The 22979-nt window shown below is 41.8% G+C and overlaps 1 protein-coding gene across 1 annotated transcript in view; it reads right to left on the reverse strand.

The window, feature by feature from the left end:
- The window catches only part of GALNT18 (polypeptide N-acetylgalactosaminyltransferase 18), a 362912-nt gene extending 340327 nt beyond the window's left edge, over window positions 1-22585 (reverse strand). Inside the window, exon 1 of the mRNA XM_048484426.1 lies at window positions 21922-22585. Within this exon, the coding sequence (XP_048340383.1) occupies window positions 21922-22156 (235 nt within the window). The 5' untranslated portion in view covers window positions 22157-22585. The remainder of the gene's footprint in view (window positions 1-21921) is intronic.
- Between the last annotated feature and the right edge of the window lie 394 nt (window positions 22586-22979).

The following is a 22979-nucleotide window of genomic DNA, read 5'->3' on the forward strand; positions in this document are numbered from 1 at the left end:
TCTTAATGGGTTCTGAATCTGAATTGAGTTTAGGTGACAAAAAACCAGAAGTGGGTGATGGTACTGAATAGACCTTGTGAGTCCAGCTGTAAGTCAACTCAAACAGGTCTCTAGAGATTTACCCATATACATTTTCTAAAATAAAAAATAGCTTCATTTCTACTCACAAGCCCATTTCCCCCTGCAAATGTATTTCCATATTTTTGGTTGCTTTGGAAACCATGGGATTGACACCCTATTTCTGTCCAAACAACATTCTGAGCTTCTTTTTGTGTCAGCTTTCTGGCTCATTCCAAACAGAATATCTCACAGCAGACACCAGCCAGAGTCATCACACACTGAAAAATATGACAAGCACACTTGTTTCTCAAAGGAATTATATAATATTGTATTAATATACAATAATTAATATACAATACGCAAAATACTGTAGAGGAACAAGACAACTCTGTTTAATTATCAATTAATTTTCCTATATTTAAAAGGTGTTGCATCTGTTTATGTTTATAATGTAGATAAATATAGATGTATTGCCTTCCCCCGTCCCTCCCATTAACAACAAGGTCCTTTACAACATCCATAAAATGAAGAATAAAAAATGTGAATTAACTAGGAACTCTGGACGTCTGAAGCTGGGCAGTCAACTCCGACTCAAATTGTTAGTGATACCTGTAACAACCTTCCATTGACTAAACCAAGGTGCAACAGCCTCCCAATGTCAGACAGCCAGCTTCAATTATTGATGCTGCACTAACCCCTGAGGCAGCAGAAGAACTTTATACAACTTTCAAGGGGTAATGTTATCTAACAGAGCCAGATGAACAGGTAATATGGAATATACAAGATATACCCATTAACATGCAAAGATTCACTCACTCTACAGTCCTGTGTATTCCTCCAAATAGTCACAGATCTTGTGGCTTATACAAATTTTCCAAAGAACATTGACATTTGCAGCCATAATTAATCACATTAGCAAATCACATTGATTTTAAATGTATTGCATGTGTAACCCCCATGCCCAGAATGGGTTGGCCCAGAATGGGTTGGCCCAGTAAGGGGTGGAGACTCAGAGCAGCAGAAAGGCTGAAAGAGCTCTTTGCAGAAGACAAGGCTACCAGACTCGGACCTTGATCTCTATAAGCCCTTAACACCTTGTTAAGGTAATTGCAATATTGTTGGGAACTACTGGGAAGGTAGTTGTTGTTGTTTTTTGCTATGTTGTAAATGTTGGAGTTTATTGTTTCAGGGTTTTCTTTGTGGTTGTAATGGGTGAGAGTTCTCCTGGAGACCTTCATCATGTTGCAACCTGTTCATCAAGCCCTTGGAGTCTTCAGGAGCCAGCCAACTTGCAAAGAAGAATTTGGACTTGGCAATATCAGTAGACTGTAAATAGAAGGACTTGAAATGCAACCTGAACAGGACCTTGAATTGTAATGTTAAATGTTGATGTTTAATGTTATTTGTAAAGAGAAGTAAACTGTTTTGTTTAAATTTGGTTCTTTGCAACTCCTTCCAAGTACTGCCCCACAGAACCCACAAGCTGAGGTTACACATGCAAGCAGGTTCTGTGGAGATCAATAGGACTTAGTCTCCAAGTACCATGTTTAAGGAAGTCTGCAGTCTTATAAATGAACATCAGCAGGTTTTAAGCAGCCCAGCTGTATACGAGAAAGCAGCTTCATCTTATGCAAGTATATGCAGATGTAAACCCACTGCAATCAATGGATTTTATTTCCTAGTAAGTGTAATTAGGATTGCAAGCTAAAAGCTCCCAGATCTAAACAGAGGTTATTCTGAAATAAATCCCATTGACTTATCCAGGATTTACTTGCAAGTACATATCTCTTGCCTACACTGAAGTCAATGGAATATCAGGAGATAAATGAATTTAGAACTAGCCATCCTAAATGCTACCATGGCTAAAGCCAGAAAATAGTTTTTATGGACCTCAAGCTAAGACAAAGCTATAATTTTATTTGATGTATACACAGCTTTGACCAACTGTTTCCCCTTGTCAAACATACTTTTGAAGGACTACAAACACCTCTGAAGAGAGACGACAGTAAGTTCCGAATTTATACGCACCGCAGCCAGCAATTATTAGACCACTTTCATCACTCTGATCTGCATAGTTACCGAAGGTCATTCTTGATCTTCATATCCATTAACACAATTTTGCATGTGTTTGCATACATGGGTCTTCCCAACAAGGAGTGAAAGATTAGGTCTAAATTCTGCATTGTCTAGAGCTTGATTCGAAGACAAATTTCTAGCTGCTGAGAAAAAAAGGCGTATGTCCTGGTGCTCCTCTAGACAGCACCAAAATTCACACTTACACAGCATGTTCTTGTTCACAGAATACTTCACAATCAGCAATGAGATGCCAGAAGAATTGGGTTATGGTGCTGCTGGAAGACAAAGAGAAAATGTGCTTTCCACCTAACAGCCACAAACTAACAGCAGCCAAACTGTGAGCACACAAAAGGGTGTTTAAAAGGCATTTGAGCACATACAGTTAGCATTTTGACCAACCTTGAAATTAACATTTTGTCCAACCTGCATATTTCCTGTTCATGTCTGCAGTAAAAACATCAGAAATATTTGTTCCCACCATCGTTATTTGACAAAGCAGAAATTAATTTTGTTCGAAGTATATTTAGACAAGAAAATTTTGCTGTGTATTTAAAAAATGCAATTGCCAAGAAATGCCAATCTGTTTTCAGCAGATGGTTTGTTATTTGATGACTGTAGGAAAGACACCCCCACCCCCTCCAAATAGCTTTGATCAATACAATCTGAGCAATTATATACATTTTGGAAAACAACAGTTTCTTGGTATTGTCAAGCAGACAAAAACATAATGATGTATAGCTACTGCACATGACAGGAGAATTGTTTGGCAAATTACAACTACATTATCTTCCCATTTTTGTCTGTGTTATTTTTCAGACATTACAATTATCATCAGTTTGGTTTTTTTTCTCTTTTAGGCTCCCCCCCCCCCTCCTTGAATTGTAATCTTATTGTCCAACACTAAACCTTTATCTTTAATCATGAAAGAAAAATCTGATGCAAATATTACAGAATCTATACTCTGATAGTTTTCCCATAAACCAAACCCAAAGCAAGTTATTTTCCTTGTCCTGTTGTTCATCTCACCAATTGTTGCTTCAATACAATTTGGTTCCTCTAGTAAATGAATAGCTTTCAGACTTTCTGCCTTGAGAAAATACATTCTATATATATTTCTAACTCTATCACTTTGCACATGATTCTAGGGAATGTATTGTCGAAGGCTTTCACGGCCAGAATCACGGTTTTAATATTAGTTTCGGGCTGTATGGCGTGTTCTAACAGCATTCCCCTCTGGCCACGTTTAAGCCTGCGTCTGTGAAGCAGCATCTTCAGAGGATCAGGAATGTTCAGATCCTCTGAAGATGCCAATACAAGCATCAGGCAGCATCTTTTCTTAAATTCTCTAACAGCTCTAACATAAGCTTCAATCGAGAGGAATGTTTTACAGAATGCACAATCCCCATGGCCTAGACCTATTCTCTCATACTGTGGTTTCTAGCAAATTAAATATATGCTCAGAAATGAAGGAAAGCCTGTTTCACATATCACACTTGCCAAAGCAAGCATCCTTCCCACCTTGGGACTATCAGAGGCTTCAGGGACACTTCTGATTGTAGCATGACTATAAGGATGTCCCTAACCACATTGTGAGATTGAGCATTATGGTTCCAGAGACATTTTCACTTCCCAATTCAGGCTTCTGCAGAGAACAGTAACAATAATGTTTTCCTAATCTCCATTACCAAGTACAGAATGAAATGTGAACATGGCATGCACTACATTTATCTCTGTCAGAATCTACTTAATTTCATCTGCCTTTCAAAAGACAATGTATAACCTAGTTTGAATATTATGTTCCAGAAGCATCCACAGATTAGAAGCCAACCACTATTTCAGTAGCCAGTGAGGTTTCGCATCCCCCCTTTCTTCCCTCCACATGTGCATCTAGTCTGAACCAATTACAGGAAAAAGCAGTTAGTATGGATGTATGTATTTACAGCAACTTCTCCCCTAAAGCCTACAGTACTGACACTGAATCCAAGCACATGAGAAAACTTTGAGCCATTCTGAAACAAGAAATGACCCCCATGTGGCAAGTAGTTTTTAAAAACTTATATGAAGTTCACTCATACTAGTCGAACCATTGATGCCTATCCACCACAGACAACAGAACTTCATGACTGGAGAACATGGCCAAAAGGCATGCGAAGTTATCTTACTGAAGCCAAATAAGTACCTGAATGGGAGACTGTGGAATAAAATTTTGAGTTCCCAAGCAAACAAAAACTAGGCTGTAAATGAAATAATAAATGGTACAGGGGCACCGAGATTATTCATTTGCGATCATTTAGTAGTTGTCCAGGGACCACATGATATGTGCTCTAGCATATATCCTCACTCACACCACATAAATAACATTTCTTCTATGGAAGATTATACTAGAAAAACGCCCTGCTGGTTTCTTCAAATTTATGGTCATCACTAGTGACCTGAAGACCATACTTGCAGAGTCGTGAACTCCAAAATTGTAAATGGGATAAAAGTAAGGATCAACCTTTGCATCTTCTAACTCCCAACACAATTCCTACTCAAAGCTAGAATAAATTAATGGTTTCATCTATAACAATACCAGGATTAATGGTAATATAATCATTCTCCATGACTCGTTTCCACAGGCAAGGAATTCCCTTTCTTGTTGTTTACAACAATGATGGTCTAAAGTAAAAACCCAAAAACACCATCCATATAATACCTTCCACAAGGTTGAACCCAATTTCTGACTCATTCACTCACCACATATTCAATTTACTGCTTGCAGCAGATGGTTTTAACCAGGACAGAACTATTTATTTGACTACAGGGTAAATCAGACATGAAAAGCTCTTGCCCATTGCTTGTTTGCAGCCCTCTTGGTCTAGAAATAAAGACTTGTGTTATATGAACAAATATGAGATTGAAACGAGTTAAGGAGCTGCTCAATGAAAACAGTCCTTACTGTTTAAGACCAATTATTAGCTAAAATATTGAATAGACAAACTTTGAAAAAACTGCACACTACTTCAATTTTCCTTTTTTTGCAATTTTGGGGGGGTTTTCAGTCAATTTTTAAAGTACCGTATATAAGTCGACTTGCATATAAGTCAAGGCACCTAATTTTACCACAAAAAACTGGGAAAACTTATTGACTCGCGTATAAGTCGAGAGTGGGAAATGCAGGAGCTACTGGTAAATTTCAAAAATAAAAATAGATACCAATAAAATTACATTAATTAAGGCATCAGTAGGTTAAAAGTTTCTGAATATTTATTTCAAAGAAAAACAGTAAAGTAGCTCTGTACATGGAAAAGAGGGTCAACAAAAACAATATGGTCTCAACAATAACTTTAAAAGTACAAAAACCATAGCTCAACCCACAACCAAGCTAAAACACAAGAGTTAAAATCCTTCAAAACTGGATTTTTGATCAGGGGAGGAATGTTCATGTTATCAGTACCAATATTTCAGAGTATCTTTAGGAGACCCTCCTGATGATACCACCCAGGTTTGGTGAAGTTTAGTTCAGGGGGTCCAAAGTTATGGACCCTCAAAATGTAGCCCCATCTACTATTAGCTCCCATTGGAAACAATGGGGGAAGGGGCACCCCCTTTGGGGGTCCATAACTTTGGACCCCCTGAACCAAACATCACCAAAACAGGCTGGTATCAGCAAGAGATTATCCTGATGATACCACCCAGGTTTGGTGAAGTTTGGTTCAAGGTTTTCCAAAGTTATGGACCCTCAAAATGTAGCCCCATCTACTATTAGCTCCCATTGGAAACAATGGGGGATGGGGGCACCCACTTTGGCTGTCCATAACTTTGGACCCCCGGAACCAAACTTTACCAAACTTGGTTGGTATCATCAGGAGAGTCTCTTGAAAAATCCTGAAATTTTGGTGACACTAGCCTAAAAACTGGAGGCCGACAAAGTAAAACCCCTAAAATATTTTTTAAAATACACCTCACTCGCGTATAAGTCGAGGGGGGCTTTTTCAGCACAAAAAATGTGCTGAAAAATTCGACTTATATGTGCATATATACGGTATGTCTCACAATCTATTAAGTTTTTATTTAAAAATTAGTAAAGACCAGAATCTGCTTCTCAACTGTTTACAAACAGAAAGGAATATTTCTAGTTACCCAGATGATCACAAAATGTTGATAGCTGCATTTTGTCTCCCTTCCCCCTTTCTTCCCCGTGCCTTCTTCCTCAGATTTGCTTTGGCTAACACACTTTCAAGTTAGGATTTTACACATTTTAATATTATTGTTCCATGAATCTCAACCTGTGCCTCATATGAACTAGTGTGGATAAGCCTATTAGCAGACAGAGAAATTCGAAATACCGTAGTTTTCATAGCATGTGATTTTTTTTCAAATAGGCATTACGAACCTTTATTTATTTTATTTATTTATTTATTTATTTTTTAAACTTTTATACCGCCCCATCCTCTTCTTTCCTGCAGCAGTCTTTTTAAAATCAAGAAAACATTCTGTAGACTTTCATGAATGTTCAGAATCGAAAACTAAGCCAAATGTTTTTGTTGGCACTGAAGATTCCCATTACCTGTATGGAAATCTAGAAGAACTAATGGCGAACTAGGAAACACGGCAAATCTTGGCTGTGGATATTAAGTCATGTTTGAATACCATCACTGTCCCAACAAATACAGAATTAGAATGTCTCCACAGACATATACTTTGAAGTTTTTTTAAAAAAATGAGAGAGAACAACATTCAATGTCCCACCTGAGGATACATCACAAGGGGCTGCTAATCTGTAATGGGAAAGTCTGAAGCCTCCAAACATGCTTTGGAGCCCCATGCAACTATAAATTGGAATGACAGCCATTTTATTAATATGCATCAGAGTAAAGTGGCCAGAAGATCTAAAAAAAACATCCTGTCCCTTTAATGGAGACGTAACATGTGCAAATAAACAACTGAAGCTGTTTATGACATGGAGTAAATAACATACCATAAAGCATCTATTAAAGGAACAAGACATTTTTTCTCCAGGCAGTTGGCAGCCTTACACAGAAGCTATCAGTGATTTGGAAAATATGCTCTGGAAAATAAATTCCAAATATGCTTTCCGGGTCCTGCCACTATAGAATTCCAGCTCTCTTCCTCTCAGCAGGAAAGGGAGACTGTAGATTAAATAAATAAATAGTACCCCTCTAGTAAATCTCCTATTCTGGATGAACTGCACTTCTCCTAAAGGAGCAGCTTCATAGCTTGGGGGTACTGCTGGACCTAAGCATTCAGCTGGTTAAGTAGGTATCTTTCACCAGCTTTGACTAGTGAGACAGCTGCTGCCTTTCCTGGAAGGAGATCATGCCACTGTGGTGTATGCCCTGGTAAAATCTACATTCAATTATTGCACATCAGAGCTTCAGTTGGGACGTAATGTCCACAGCCAGAATTTTAACTGGAGTGGGTTGTAAGGACCATATTACTATATTGGCTCCCAACTTTCTTCCAGGGACAATTCAAGGTGCTGGTATTGACCTTTAAAGCCCCATTTAGCTTGAGGCCTACATATATCTTTTCCCATATGAATCTACTCATCCACTCATGTATCTTCAGAGGCCCTAGTTTGGGTGTCTTGCCTTCTGAGGCTAGTCTGGTGACAACCCAAGAAAGGGTCTTTTTGGTCATGGCACCAAAACTTTGAAACTCCCTCGTTAGCAAGATTCATCAGTCTTCCTCTACTGTTGTCTTCCACCAGCAGGTTAAGACTTTTTTGTTTTGTCTGGCATATCCCCAGGAACTATTATTGGTGTGCCTCCTTGATTTGGTGTTATGTGTGTTTAAACGTTTTCATGTAATTATTTTATATATTTTTATTTAAAATGTTTTAATGTTGAAACATTGTGATGTTCACCACCTTGGGAGCCTTATTTGGGTGCTAAGGCAATATGAAAATGTTTTAAATAAATTAATATATTGAGTGTTAAAATTCTGGCAAGATTCGAGTCCAGCAGCACCTTGAACTAACAAGGTTTCAGGGTCACCAGCTTTCGAAAGTGAAAGATCTCTTCACCAGATACCAAAAGGAACTTTGACTCTTGAAAGTTTACACACTGAAAGGTACTACTGGAATAGAATCTGCCTGTTATTCTGCCCTTTGAAAATTTCAATGTGTGTGAGCTTGTACAGCATCTTATCTCCAAGGTGCTGACACTGGAAAGAAGCCATACTGCATATTCCTCCCATGCATCCCTATTCAGTGGTGGGATTCAGCAGGTTCGCACCACTTCAGCAGAACCGGTTGTTAAAATGGTGCTTGTAAACAACCAGTTGTTAAATTATTTGAATCCCACCGCTGCCTATACTACTTTAATGTACCATACAAAACAAATCTCCACAGAAAGTTCCATGTCACTAAAATGACAGAAGACAGGGTCTTAACTCTTAGCATTCAATTTCCAGTGATCCTGGGGAAAAAACATCACAATTAAATATGTCAACATATAAGCATGTATTGAGTGAATAGGAAACATTCTCTAAATGCATGCAGAAAAACAGGTGTTTAAGAAGTAGTTGATCTGTCATTGTCCCATTAGCAGTACTTTGCTATACGTCAATTAGTAAGAGATGGCATACCATGCCAAACCATGAAAAGCTCCACCTGCTTATTTCTTTATGCCAACTACTTTAAAAAGAATACAAGGAGGCCAGAACACATTATTTTTATTATTATTATCAACTGGGAGCCCTATTTATAAAAGCGTATTAAAACTATTATTCTGGTTGAAGTAACAGACTAAGGTTGAGGGAAGACCAGATTAAGACCCCACTCTAGTAAACCGCTTGTTAAGAAACCCTACCCGTTAATTCCTCCTCAGCATAATCTACCTCTTGTAGTTGTGAGCATAAAACAGAGAATAAAATGAGGTACCTTGCCCCTAGCTACTTGCAGGAAGAGAATGATGAAAATGTTTTTTTAAAAAATCTTGCCTGTGCATATGCACCTAGCTGTCAAAATTCTTGAGAAAAGTATATAAAGCAAGAAATGTTAGGAAGTGGCACTGAGCTTCGCTTAATAACATCCAAGTACCTGCAGACAGGATGATCTTTCAGAGGTTGGTGATATAACCTAAACTGTACAGGTGAGTTACTCTATCATGCACAAGTAGAGTCCGAAGGACAGTGTTGTGCTACAACAGTGAGCGAGAAAAAGATTATTTCAATGCTGGGATTATTATCAAGTCAAGTCATGGCTTGACGAATGAGATAAACACTGCAAAGAATGTGTGTCATCCACGAAACTGAGGCCCGGTGATTCATTACAGATGGATGATTCATAAAGGAGGCCTCTTGAGCAGTTAAAGGGATAGTGTGCAATGAAAACCTAAGCGTGTTTTGAGGTCAAAACATACTTTCTGGCCCCTTCTCCACTTCTCTTGCTGCCGCATTCGCCATGCAGCTTAGGGGCAGTGCGCGCGGCATCCCTAGCTGGGCCGTCTGGTCAAGGCCCCACCGACCCCCCCCCTTCGCCCCCCCCCCCGCTGGGCTTCTGCCAAGAAGCATGCCGTGCTGGCCAGCGCCAGGATGCCGCCAAGGCTGAGCGGGCGCAAGAAGGGTGCAGCTGCCAGGGCGTAAGGCGCTTGTTGCCGTCACTTCCTGACGTGGGGAGTGCAATGGGACCCCGCGCTACTTGCGGAGAGTAGCGCGGGGCTTATGGTGAGTGGGGAAAGGGCCTCTGTTTGAGAGTTACTCTGGTTATTGTTCTACTCAGAAAATAATATGCTGTTACAGTTTTTCCATTAAAACAGGTGTGTCCTTTGCAATTCTCAGAGTCCAATGTAAACTATCTCAGTGGGTTTGGAAAAAAAGTTTGCTTGTTGCACTTCAACTGTCAAAGTTTCAGCATAGTGCATAGATCACTAATAAGACGTTTCAGTTTAAATAAGTCTTACTTTTTCATTTGTACACTCAATATGGATAACAACCAGCATTACATAAAGAAAATTTGCCAAAGCAATACAAAAAATAAATAGAAGGCTTGATTTTCTCTTTGATACCAAAAACTGAGGATGTTGAATGATTACAGCAAAGAAGGTACAGCAGACCCTCTTGCTCCCAATAGCTGTTGATATTCCCTGTGCCAGAAGCACGTATGGCAAACAGAAGGCCAAGTTTATAAAGTCAGATCCCCTTAAAAGAGTGTTTTTATTTTACAAACTAATAATATTATTTTTTAAAAAAAATTGTGGGTGCACTCTGGCAAAGGCAACCTGTAAAACCTGCTTTCAAGGAAAGACTTGATTCAGTCATGCATTACCTTAACTGATCTTATGTTGGATCTGATAAAGACTATTCTGCAACTGAAAACCAGTTTTCAAAGTCAGCTGACTCTGTTGTTGTACTTAATCAAATATGTCCTCTTTCTCCCCAAAAGCAAACTAATTTACCACAACCTGCAAAATACCTTTGTGAGCCCTTTGGATGGCTTTCTTTCTTTGGCTTATGTTCACTATTTTGTGAACTGAAGCAGTAGTTCTCAACCTTTGTATACAAAAATCCCTTTTTACACCCCAGCTTTTCAATCAATGGGAGGCCAAAGGAGTTTACATCATTGTCCGGTCCTCTTCCTAATCCTAACAGCAACCCAGTGTAGTAAGTTAGGCTCACAGTATGACCAGCCCAAGTTACATGATCATGATATGGAAAATGTATATATTATTAGAAGAGAAAATAAAAGAATTTCAACTGCTGATAGGTTTGTTTTCAACCATATTTACAGTCTAGCAAAAAGGAACTTCAGTGTGCGGCAGCCTATAGCTTCATTTCTACCAGTAAGTAATTATGGTTTCAATACAGAGCACAGCTTGTTATGGCTGAAACCCAAAGGACACTTTCCTGGGAGAAAGACCCAGGCCCCTTCCGCACACGCAAAATAATGCATTTTCAAACCACTTTCACAACTGTTTGCAAGTGGATTTTGCTATTCCACACAGCTTCAAAGAGCACTGAAAGCAGTTTGAAAGTGCATTATTCTGCATGTGCGGAATGAGCCCCAGTGAATGGGGCTTATTTTTGAGTATACCTGCTTAGGATTACTCACTAAATGTATTTTTCTAACTGTTGTGAAAAATGACAGGCTGATCCTTGTGAGTTTGAAACAGGTTAACCTACAGCTAACAATAAGACTAGTTAGAACTATAAACAATTACACAGAAGCTCTCAGTCTGGACTCCTTTAAGTCTCAGCTACAACTACATATCACAGATCTCTTAACTCTGCACATCAACTCAAACTGTTAAGGCACACATAACCACACTAATCACAATGCTGCTAAGGCAGAAATCCTGCAGTTGTTAATTAGATGGGATCAGTGGTGGGATTCAAATAATTTAACAACCGGTTCCGGTGGTGGGATTCAAATAACGTAATTAAATTAATGGGTGGGGTTGCCAACCTCCAGTGACACCTGGGGATATACATATACTCTTTAATTTCTATTCTCTCTTGTTCTTATTTACTGTTTTTTCTGCTTATATATTAATCAATATTATTTACTGTTATATTTTGTACTTCGTAACAACCATTTGATTTTAAATGCAATTTTGTAATAAATCTCATTAAAGTTAAAAAAAAAGTAATGTGGTACTTACCAAACTTGCCTCTCCTTAACCCGAGAGAGCGAGAAATGCAAAAGCCAGGGGCAGGACCCACCTACCCAAAGGTGTAGCTAGGGAAAATGGAGCCCAGAGCAAAATCTGAATTTTCACCCCTAACCCCCACCCCCCGTATGGGTGGCCGCCCTCCCCTACCACAACCAAACAATCTACTAGCAGCAAAGCCCATTGCTAGGGAGATGCAATGGGCCCTAGAAAAGGGTAGAAGAGAAAGGACCTCCCCAGCAATGGGCTTTAGTGGGGCTGTGGCAACCCCTTCCCAACCCTTGCTCAAGGTGTGACACTTACCTGGGTGTGCATCTGTGGCTCAGGAGTGGGACAGGTTGAAGAGTGTGGCTTGAGGTAGGAAGGAAGGTGAGGATAGGTGCAAGGTGGAGAGCAGTGGGGTGGGGTGGGGTGAGGTAGGGTGAGGTGGGGAGAGTGTGGCAAAGTGAGGGTTGGACTGGAGGAGGATGGATCAGAGTGGCTTGGGGTGGTGGGAGAGTTGAAAGGGCAGGCTTGGGGTGGCAGATTGGGAGAGGGTGGAATGGGAGTCTTCAAGTGGTAGAGGTAAGAAAGGAAAGGATTTTGGTAGGGCAGGGTGGCAAGGTGAGGCATGGGGGAGGGTTGAAAGATTAGGCTTAGAGTAGTGAGGGGGTGGAAGGTGTGGCTGGGGGTGGGGGATGGTTGCAGGAGAACATGGGGGTATATAGGGTTAGCAGGTTAGTGTTGGGGTGGGACAGCGTGGCAAGGGGAGGGTTGGAGTAGGGGAGGGTTGAAAGGTAAGGCTTTGGGTGTGGGAGGGTTGGAAGGTGTGGCTGGGGGAGAGGAGGGTTGGTAAATGAGTATGAAGGTGGGGAGGGTTGGCAGGTTAGTATTGGGTGGGGGAGAGTGGCAAGGTGAGGTCTCCTTGGCTACAACGCCTACTTGGTGTGTGCCCCTGCCACCTTGGAGCTCCTCATGCAGCAGCTAGCACCCCACACCCACCAGCACGCAGGCACCCCAGTTTCAAACCTGAAATCCTCAACTCGTGAGGGAATCTGAATGATGGGATTAATTTAACAAGTAGTTCACCAAACTCTACCAAAAAAGTATGGGATGTGTTTTTAAGCAAGAATGCAGAAAATTAAGCGATGTAACACAATTTATTTCATGCTTTTAGAGCCAAAAATAAAGTTTGGAATCTGCAAGGAAGGAGAGGAAGTTTTAAAAATGTTACGTAACTTCAATTTTAATGACGAATGCTTAAGCATATGCTTCTCTTCTCCATAGAAATAAGTGTGTCTTAAAAGCAGATCGTGCAATTGTCTATATTCCACACATATTCACACATTCAAACAACTGGGTGAAAACAATTCCCAAAAATTCAACTTCTCTCTTCATTATTCACCAATCATCCCTGTATTTAAAAACTGCAACTGGGAAAGTAGTCATTGTTTCAAATCCTGGTGCCTTTATTAAAAAATAAAACTTTCAAGGTACAGGCATAACACTGCATAAAAATGGAAAGCAAAGAAACAAAAACAGTGGGGCAGTTTCCAGGAAGCTGGAAACAATTTGACAGTTAATCTGAAGAAAGTGCCTGAGCTGTTCAGGAAGCAATGCAGAGCCCACCAAAGATTTCCATGTGTACAATAATCCAAGTGGAAATGCTAACGTTACTTCTGGTTGCCTACTTGCACGAAGTGAAAATGACTGTATCCCCCTCCCCCATCACTTCTAATGCACAAGATATATCACAAGGTATCTGACACAGTTTCACAAGCAAATGCAATGAAATCATGTGAACCTGCCATTGTACATCCCATTGCTCCATAAACACACTGCTAAAAATTATATGAAAGTGCTGGGTGTTGCTGCCATCATTGTACTACTGTTTGCACAAGCAGAACTGCTCTAAACACATTTTTCCTCTCTGCTCACATTCTGCTTGATACAACACACTGAAGTAATCTCAGAGACTATGACATTTTTATTTCAGTAACTTTTCCTTCACAGTCGCTGCTAACAAAAAACAAGCATGATGTATTGTTAATTTGCATACATAAAACTTGTTAACAACATGCATTCCTTAATGACTATGCTCCGATGTATTTAACAGGGGAATGAACTGTCTTTCATTCCAAATGCAGACATTTGGAATTAAATTTGTAGTTCTGTGTTAGAAATTAATGCATACTGAATTAAATTAAATGTCAATAATTTTGGTTCTTTAACGTACATGGTCTAACAAAAAAAGTCAGCGAAGTATAAGAAGGCATGTATTTTACAGATAACAAGTTCTATCAATTTCATCTCATTTCTCTATGTTCACAAAACCCTCATCAATGACAATTTATTTGCAGATTCTACAGAAAGTGGAAGTTATGGCTTATTGGGTTGAACCAATTTTTGGTTTAGAAAGTATGATTCCCAAATAAGAAATTCAAGTTGCTATTTACATACCCTAAAATAGTATTCTCACCTATATTGCTCGGTATATTAAAATATCTAACTGTCAATATGGTCAGACCAGTGAATACTTCAATCTGGAGACTGGAGCCTCAAGAAAACAAGATACCCTTCCTACAAATCTGAATAATTCCCCATGTTTGCAGAAAAATCTGAAATCTAAAAAGGGGGTTGTTTTGGTTTTTAAGGGAGGATTCATTGAAGCCATGTGATTTGCTATCATGCAACTTGCAAGACTTACTCAGGGACAGGTGCTTGTTACTATTCAACAGCACCCACTCCCCCCCCCCCAAGTCAGTGTATTGTAGTGATTAGAGTTTCAGACTAAGATCTGGTAGACCCAGGTTGAAACCCCACTGTGTCTTGAAAGCTCCCCAGGCAACCTTAGGTCAGTTAACCTTTCTCTGTCTACCTTTCCTTACAGGGTTGTTGTAAAGATAAAACATAGGAAAGGAGAAAAATGTAAGCAGCTTTAAGTCCGCACTGTACAGAATGGTAGCATATAAATGAAATAAACATTATAACTACAGATGGAGAGCAGATGAAAGGTAGGTAAGTTGGTGGATGGGAAGGAGAGAAGGGTACAGGAAGAGGTGATCATATGGAGGTTGCCAGGAGGAGGGAAAGAGGATATAACGTGGTGAGGATGATATAAGGGGAAAATAAGATGTCCCTAAAAGTGCCTGCAAGTTTCCTTTAAGTGCAACTGGGCCTGGCCCAGCATCTGACCCCAAACTACTAAGCTACTGTTTCCCAAAAAGAGGCCTCCAGAGGAGGAAAAGCTAAAGGAATGGCAGACAAAGGCAGATTGGCTGGTGGGTGAGAAGGAAACACTATGGGACCTTGTGTGGAGGGGTAAAAAAAGCAATTTCAAGGTTCAGATGTGCTCATAAATTAACAAAAGTTTTAAGACTAAAAATCACAAATCAATTGACCCCCAGAGATGTATATAAATATTCTGAAGGTTCAAAAGAGAGGGGAGTGAACTATAAACCCTCCCTGAACCATACTACTTTTACCATCTTACCTCTGCACTTGTTCAAGCTGCTCCTTTTTCTTGCCTCAACACCTGATCATACCTGTTGCCTTCATTTTCACCTCCATCCTACTCCCATTTCTTTCCCTTTCATCTCCACATGCCACTCTGCCTCCGCTACTCTTTTTCATTTCCCCATGACAGTGCCAGCAGTCTACTCCCCTTTCTCCTTACCTTCCACTTTTTTATTTTCCCCACTTCACATAATCTCAGTCAACAAAGAACTCTATGGCTCCCCCTTGCAAGTGCAAATGTTACTGGTCCCTTTAGGCAGGAAGGGAGGTCTTTCTTTAAAGTTGTTAGATTTTTCTGACTTTGTAAAAAATATAATTCTGAGAGACCCCTTGAAGATGTTTGGGTTTTTTTGATGCACACTGTGGGAACAATAATCTCCACTGAAAATATGGTGTGTTAAAGACTGCCACAGAAAAACTCATCATTGCAACCAGGTCAAAACTCAGGTTTTGTACTCAAGAGTTACCTATGAGCTATTATTTTATGAGTTCTTTGAGGACAATAATCTCTTTGGTAAAATTGCCCCCACGTGACGCAAACAACGTGTGCCCGGGGCACAGCATCCCCCTTCCCATGGTAGCTACCTGACTGCTATAGATTACTGCACCCTGTATGTACTATCTGTTGCTGTATATACGATCCTACTATGTAATTGTTTAACATGTCCCATTAATATTTATGATTTGTTTCAGTTTAGTTTCAGTTCTAATCCTCCTGCAGTGGCTTACTGGATGTCCCATTCTGTTGACTGTATTACATTTTTAACCTTCCAGGATACTCAGTTGCTGACTTAAGAGTTACAAATGGTTTTCAAAGGGAGGTTAGAAAGAGGGACTGCTGAATTACAACTAACAATGAAGTTCAAGATTATGCAACCTCCTGGAGTGAATAAAGACCTAGGTTTCCTGTCCCATTACCAATGCTAGTTCCTCCATGCCTACTAAAGGCAAAGTACTGGATTGCTACGGCATGGTTTGCCATTGCCTTCCTCAGTCATCTACACTTTATCCGCAGCAAGCTGGGTATTCATTTTACTAACCTTGAGAGAATGGAAGGCTGAATCAACCTCGAGCTGGTTACCTGCAACTGACTTCTGTCGAGATCAAACTTAGGTAATGAGTATAGTTATAACTGCAACACTGCAGTTTAGAACTCTGCGCCACGAAACTCCTTCCATGCCTATTACCCCTCTGCACATTACACCCAATCCAATCACAACTTTATACTGACATTTACATGCTACTGCCATTGAAGGTATGAATTCACTCTTCTCCACTTAAGGACAGATGGAGACACATTCTAGCTGTGTCTGAAGATGTGAGCTGTGACTCATGAAAGCACATACCCTAACAGAAATTTTGATAAGTCTTTAAGGTGCTAATGGACTCTTGCTCTTTTCTATAACTACAGACCAACCTGGCTGCCTATTGTGATCTGAATCCATTATTACACGCATAACTGAAATTCGGCCCTTATTTAAATAAGTATGTGAGTTTTTATTAGCATCTAAACAAGTGGAGCTACTGTTAAATGCTTGCACTTAAGGTTTTTGGAGTTCCAGACATATCCCCATCACTGACCGCCTTCTTTAAACACTATTCCTCTGCTTTGGTCAACATGATCATATACCAGAGCATCACTACATAAACTGCAAGAACTCACTCACTGGATAACCCTGAAAATCCTTTGAGCCCCGCTATTTCAAACTGCAGTCAAACCAATATGCCAGGGAAACATACACACAAAGAAATGTAGCTATCCTTTGTTTCCAAAATTACATATTTGGAGGGATGCTACATGTCTTGAACATAAGAGCTCCAATTCTTGAATCCTATGGCTGGTGTTGCTATTCGGAGCTACTTTCCAAAAAATGGTCTAATGCTTTTTAAAAACCTATGTATACTAGTGGCCATTGATTTTCATTATTAATCTTTGTTCCTTTACTGTATTTAGGAAGTCTGTATGCAGGAAGTCCCGGATTCAATTCACATCTCCAGTTAAAAAACTTGTGCATTAAGCAATATTATTAAGCAATATTAAAGCACAGGCAGCTCCATAGCTCCACTAGCTCCCCAGTATAAACTGATTTCTATTTTGTTACATCATCATCGCATGCTGTAGCAACTCATCCTGAAGACCCACAAGCAGGGACGTAGGTATAGATTTTTTATGGGGAGGGTTCGGGGGGGGCCACACCGCTAGGGCATTCTAATGCTTTTTAAAAACCTATGTATACTAGTGGCCATTGATTTTCATTATTAATCTTTGTTCCTTTACTGTATTTAGGAAGTCTGTATGCAGGAAGTCCCGGATTCAATTCACATCTCCAGTTAAAAAACTTGTGCATTAAGCAATATTATTAAGCAATATTAAAGCACAGGCAGCTCCATAGCTCCACTAGCTCCCCAGTATAAACTGATTTCTATTTTGTTACATCATCATCGCATGCTGTAGCAACTCATCCTGAAGACCCACAAGCAGGGACGTAGGTATAGATTTTTTATGGGGAGGGTTCGGGGGGGGCCACACCGCTAGGGCATGGTCACGCTTCCCTAAGCCCCGCCCCCAGCCTAGCGCTTATAAAAGTAGCTCTCCAAGACCGGGGACGGCAGATTCCCCACCCTGCCCTCCCCTGCCCCCCACCAGTCCTAGCCAGCAGCTGGCAGTTCCTTCTGCCCTCCCCTCTGGGCAGAGGCATAGAGGGAAAATGGAGCCCGGTGCAAAATCTGAGTTTTGCGTCCTGTCCACCACCACCACCCCGGGCAGCCGCTGTGATGCTGGAACCCACCCCCAAACAGCATCACTTTCAATGTGTTTAAACTAGAGAGCCCAAATTCTCCTTTTAAATCCCCCTTAAAGGGAGAATCTGGGGTCCCCAGTTAAATAACATTGAAAGTGATGCTGTTTTGGGGTAGATTATCCCCCACCCTGAAACAGCATCACTTTCAATGTGGCGTAGTGGTTAAGAGCAGGTGCATTCTAATCTGGAGGAACCGGGTTTGATTCCCTGCTCTGCCACTTGAGCTGTGGAGGCTTATCTGGGGAATTCAGATTAGCCTGTGCACTCCCACACACACCAGCTGGGTGACCTTGGGCTAGTCACAGCTTTTCGGAGCTCTCTCAGCCCCACCCACCTCACAGGGTATTTGTTGTGAGGGAGGAAGGACAAGGAGATTGTAAGCCCCTTTGAGTCTCCTGCAGGAGAGAAAGGGGGGATATAAATCCAAACTCTTCTTCTTCTTCTAAACTGAGGACCTCAGATTCTCCCTTTAAATCCATGCCGAAGGGGGTGGATTTTAACAGGAGAATCTAGAAATTTGGGGGTGCTCTACTGTCAGGGGTGCATCAGTTGTTAAGCTAGCAGCACTCAAACTTTTAGGATATCTTTTTAGGAGACTCCCCTAATGTATACTTTCAAATCCAGGTTTGGTGAAGTTTGGTTCAGGGGGTCCAAAGTTATGGACCCTCAAAGGTGTAGCCCCCATCTTCTATTAGCTCCCATTTGAAACAATGGAGGATGGGGGCACCCCCTTTGGGAGTCCATAACTTTGGACCCCATGAACCAAACCTCACCAAACCTGAGTAGTATCATCAGGAGAGTCCCCCAAACAATCCCTGAATGTTTGATGCTGCTAGCCTAAACAATGCGCCCCTGCAGGCCAAAAACCAAAAACACTAAAATGTTTTTAAAACCCACAAACGGGTGGGCAGAGCTTCGGACATGAATGGGGGGGTTGAACCCGAGAAACCCCCCCCTTACCTACGTCCTTGCCCACAAGACATTATCTCCTCTGATACTCACTCATACCTGATCTCTGGCATTCAATCCATAGGTAGTCATCCTTTAGCCTGCTGTGGCATCCCACTTGACAGCAGCTTTCAAGCCCCTTCTAGCTATGGTGCTTCTGAATCTGCTCTGAAAAAAATATGGACAACCGCCAAAACTATCTGGAAAGTTATGCTTACACACTCAAACTCTGGGTCTCTTTAGCATTAGCCTAAAGATCTTCAGAAGTCTGACAGATTCAATGTCATACCAAAATAATGTTGTGTTCCTGATTGATAGTCTTTCAGGAGCCTGCAATTTTCTTGCCATTTACTCACCGGGGGGGGGGGAGGAAGGGGGGGGACTGGCAAAATATCTTAAACAGCATTTGTACATAATTTTACTCTGGGTGCCTAAACAAGGTCTAATGATAAGCTTTCATATTTTCCACCTGAATCCCTTTAGTTTTTTACTCTAATACTTAGAACCAATATCTACGTCTGAATGAAATTCTTTGCTATACTTGGAGAACTTTGGTTTAGTATTTTAGTAAATATTAGTCAAGTATTTCATATATATTACTTCAGTAATCTTTATGATGACCCTGTAAGGTAGGCTATTTTTATCATTATTATTATTTTATAATCAGATGCAAAGAGACAGTAGCTTGTCATACTAGCGCATTCACAGTTGAGATTAGATATGATGTGGAGACTGTATGGCTCACAATTCAGTTGCTTTGTTATTACACTACATTAGTTCTTGCCCCTTTAATTAATTACTTTTAAAATGATGAATCACTTAAAATTCAACTCATCACTTCATGTTCAAACTTCATTTCACCATCACCTCTTAAAGAGAAATTTTTTAGTGAAATTATTCCAGAGGAAGAACGACTAACTGTGGTCAAAACAGTCTAATTGCTGATTTTTAAACTCACCCAGACCAGTTCATGTTACACAATTTCAGGACTGTAGCTTTAGCCTATCCAACCACTGGAGGTAAAAACAGGTTCAAAATCTCAGCCTGAAACAAAAGATACTCAGTTTTTAAGTAAGCCATCCTTAGTGCAGCTACTTGGGAGAAAACCCTCACACAGCTCCTTAAAAAATACCATTATTCTGATCCTATTGCTTATACCCAGTATCAGCTATCCTGATAAAAAACCACTTTATCTCAATGCAGATGATCTTGCCTCTGAGGCAGCAATTCTAAACCCAATGACTGAGCTCTTTCTCCCCTCTGCCACTGGACATACTTCTGACCTCCAAGGTTCAAATCCAAGACTTTCTGTGCAGAAACGTTTAGCATCTTTCCACTGAGTGGCATCACTGTGATTCTACTATTCTTGTCCAAGAAGCAGTACAAATTCAGCAGAAAGGGGATTTGTTTACCAGCTGCAGAAAAACAGCTCAATTCTTGTATTGCATTGGGATAGGAAGCAAGACAGCAACTGGACAGCATAGATTGGTAAATGATGGATTTACCAGGTATTCACTAATTTTAAGAGAACTGCTCTCCAGTACATTACAATTCCAGATTTCATAATGGACGTCCCTAGGTAACATTGCACAAATAGACCAGGGTACTTCATTTTTGTTCGACCAGCAAAAAGCAGTGAGCTCTAAAAGCTCAGTGGAATCACTTAAACTGTGCAGAGGGATGTTCCCTACAGCATTTTTAGAAAGACAGAAAATAGATTAACCCTTCCTTAATCACAGGATGTTTTCCTTTCTGAACAAAATGCTCATTGTTCATTTGGCATACAGAGTAAAGAAATATCATATTGGGAAGGAGAAAAGAAACAACTCCAACACAGTTTCTCAGTAGTGAAATAATTCAAACCATCCTCCATTTAATCCAGATCCCATTTCAGTGAGATGCAGCCAGTCAGCGATCAAATTAAAATGCCATTACTCAAATTAGAGTTTATCCGAGATTACGCTCCAGCCAGCTCTCCCTGCTGGAACGGAGACTTTCTCCAAGAAACAATCTGTAGAAAGCGAATACAGTCCACATCTAGGCCAGAAATTGGAGGGGGGGCGGAGGGGGGAGAGAGAGAGAGAACAACCGCAGCACAACCCCTGGGGGAACGAGACAGCTACACAATCTAAGAAGGTGCAACCAACACCAGGCGGAAATCCCCTCGGTCTCGCAACTGGAGCGAAGTCGTGCCACTGCTCTCACCCCAGCAAGCTAAACAAGCCGGTAGCGGGTTTCTTTCAGTAAACCGAGAAAAGAGCCCACCCACCCGCTTAGGAGACGCCGCTCCTGGTAAACTGCCGACGGGAGCTGAGCCGCTGGGACATGAATTCCGGCAGCCGCAGGCTCACCCCCTTCCCAGCCGGCGGCGTCAACACCTCTGCCTGCCTCTGCAAGACGCCGGGTTAGCACAAGTCCAGGCAGGGGCTCTCGGAGGCCGTCGGCCGCATTTCACTTCTTCGCGGGCGCTGACGCTTCAGCGGCCGGAGTGGGTGGGTGAGCAAGCCACCAAGTCGCCTCCAGGAGCCCCCTGCCGCTCGCTCTTTCGCCCCAGGCTTCCCAGTAACACCCCCCCCCCCCCAAAAAAAAGGCGTCGCTGAGCCGTGCCAGCGTCCGAGTGCCGGAACCGGCGCTGCATGGCGAGGAAGACGCCTCCGCCGACGCCCCCTCCTCTTTGCACCAGCCCCGTCAGGCCACGAGCCCCGAAGAGGGGGCAGCCAGAAGGGAACTTTCATGTGGCCCAGAAGGCGCCGTCTGAACCAAGCTCCCGGTTCTTCGTTTCAATAAGGCTCTTTTCTCCCAACGTTCCCCCCACCCGGGCAACGGGGTGGGGGTGGGGGTGGGGGAATAAAAACCCACGCGATGAAAACAAACACCATGCAATATAAAGAGGTCTGCAAAAGGAAACGTGAGAGGGAGAGATGTACCTTGGATGTGCTGCTTGATGACATTTTCCAAATGATCCAGCCGCTGTATAATCCTTAAAGTGTCGCCTTTGTCTTCCTCTAACTTTTTCTCGGAGACCGGCTCCTGCACTTTCACATAGACCGTGGCGATGTAGTTGGTTACCCAGCCCACGTAGAGCAAGCAGATGATGTTAGTCATTCCACTCAAGATCACGCAGGTGGACACTAAAGTTTTGGTTTTCCTGGTGCAAACCATTCTGAGATCCCTCCATATAGATCCAAGGAAACTCTGTGATCCGGTATATATGTGTGTGTATTTTTAAAAATCGCTGTAAGGAAAACAATGTCCTTTCCTTCCCTTCTCCAAAAACTGAGGAGCACCAATCAAGTTAGGGAGTTTCCACATAAAACGCGAACTGCCCCACACACTAAGAACATCGCTCACCTGCACAGAAGAAAACGCGAGGGAAGAACTGGAAGCTGGAAATCCTGGATTTTTTAAAAAGACAGAACAAACTTTTCTTAAAGGCAACAACGAGCCAGGAGCCTCCACCGAAGCCACCAACGCCGCTTAGTTCATTCGGATCCACGCTGGACCACAAGCGGAGAAAAGGATGCGGAGTCAGGTGCCCAAGTGTTGCAAAACTTTGTTCTCCTCCGCGCTGCTTCCTACTGCTCGCATCAGCCACCTCTCAAAAGGAAGCCGCAAATTGGAAGCCGCAAATTGGCGAGTCGGGTGTGTGCGAGCCTCAGACTGACAAGGCTTTCCTCCAATAAACGGGAGGCTCCGGACCAAGTTTGTCAGAATCACCAATCAGGCCGCTAGCGAGCAGATAGGAGGGCCAGAGCCTTATCAGAGGCCCACCTGCCAGACTCTGTCTGGCTCTCCGCCGCACGCGCTTCCGAAGGCGCTTCTGCGCGGCGGCGCTTCGCAGGCGCTCCACGTGAGAACCGGGGTTTGATGTTCGCGTGATTTGCGAAAGTTTCTTCGCGCCCTGAATTAAAAGGACGAAACGGTTGTTGACGCGCCGTAGCCCAGCCTTTCTGGATTGCCTCAAGATGTTACGCCCTTAATTTTC

The sequence above is a fragment of the Sphaerodactylus townsendi genome, linkage group LG02 (assembly GCF_021028975.2).
Source record: "Sphaerodactylus townsendi isolate TG3544 linkage group LG02, MPM_Stown_v2.3, whole genome shotgun sequence".
Classification (NCBI taxonomy): Eukaryota; Metazoa; Chordata; class Lepidosauria; order Squamata; family Sphaerodactylidae; genus Sphaerodactylus; species Sphaerodactylus townsendi.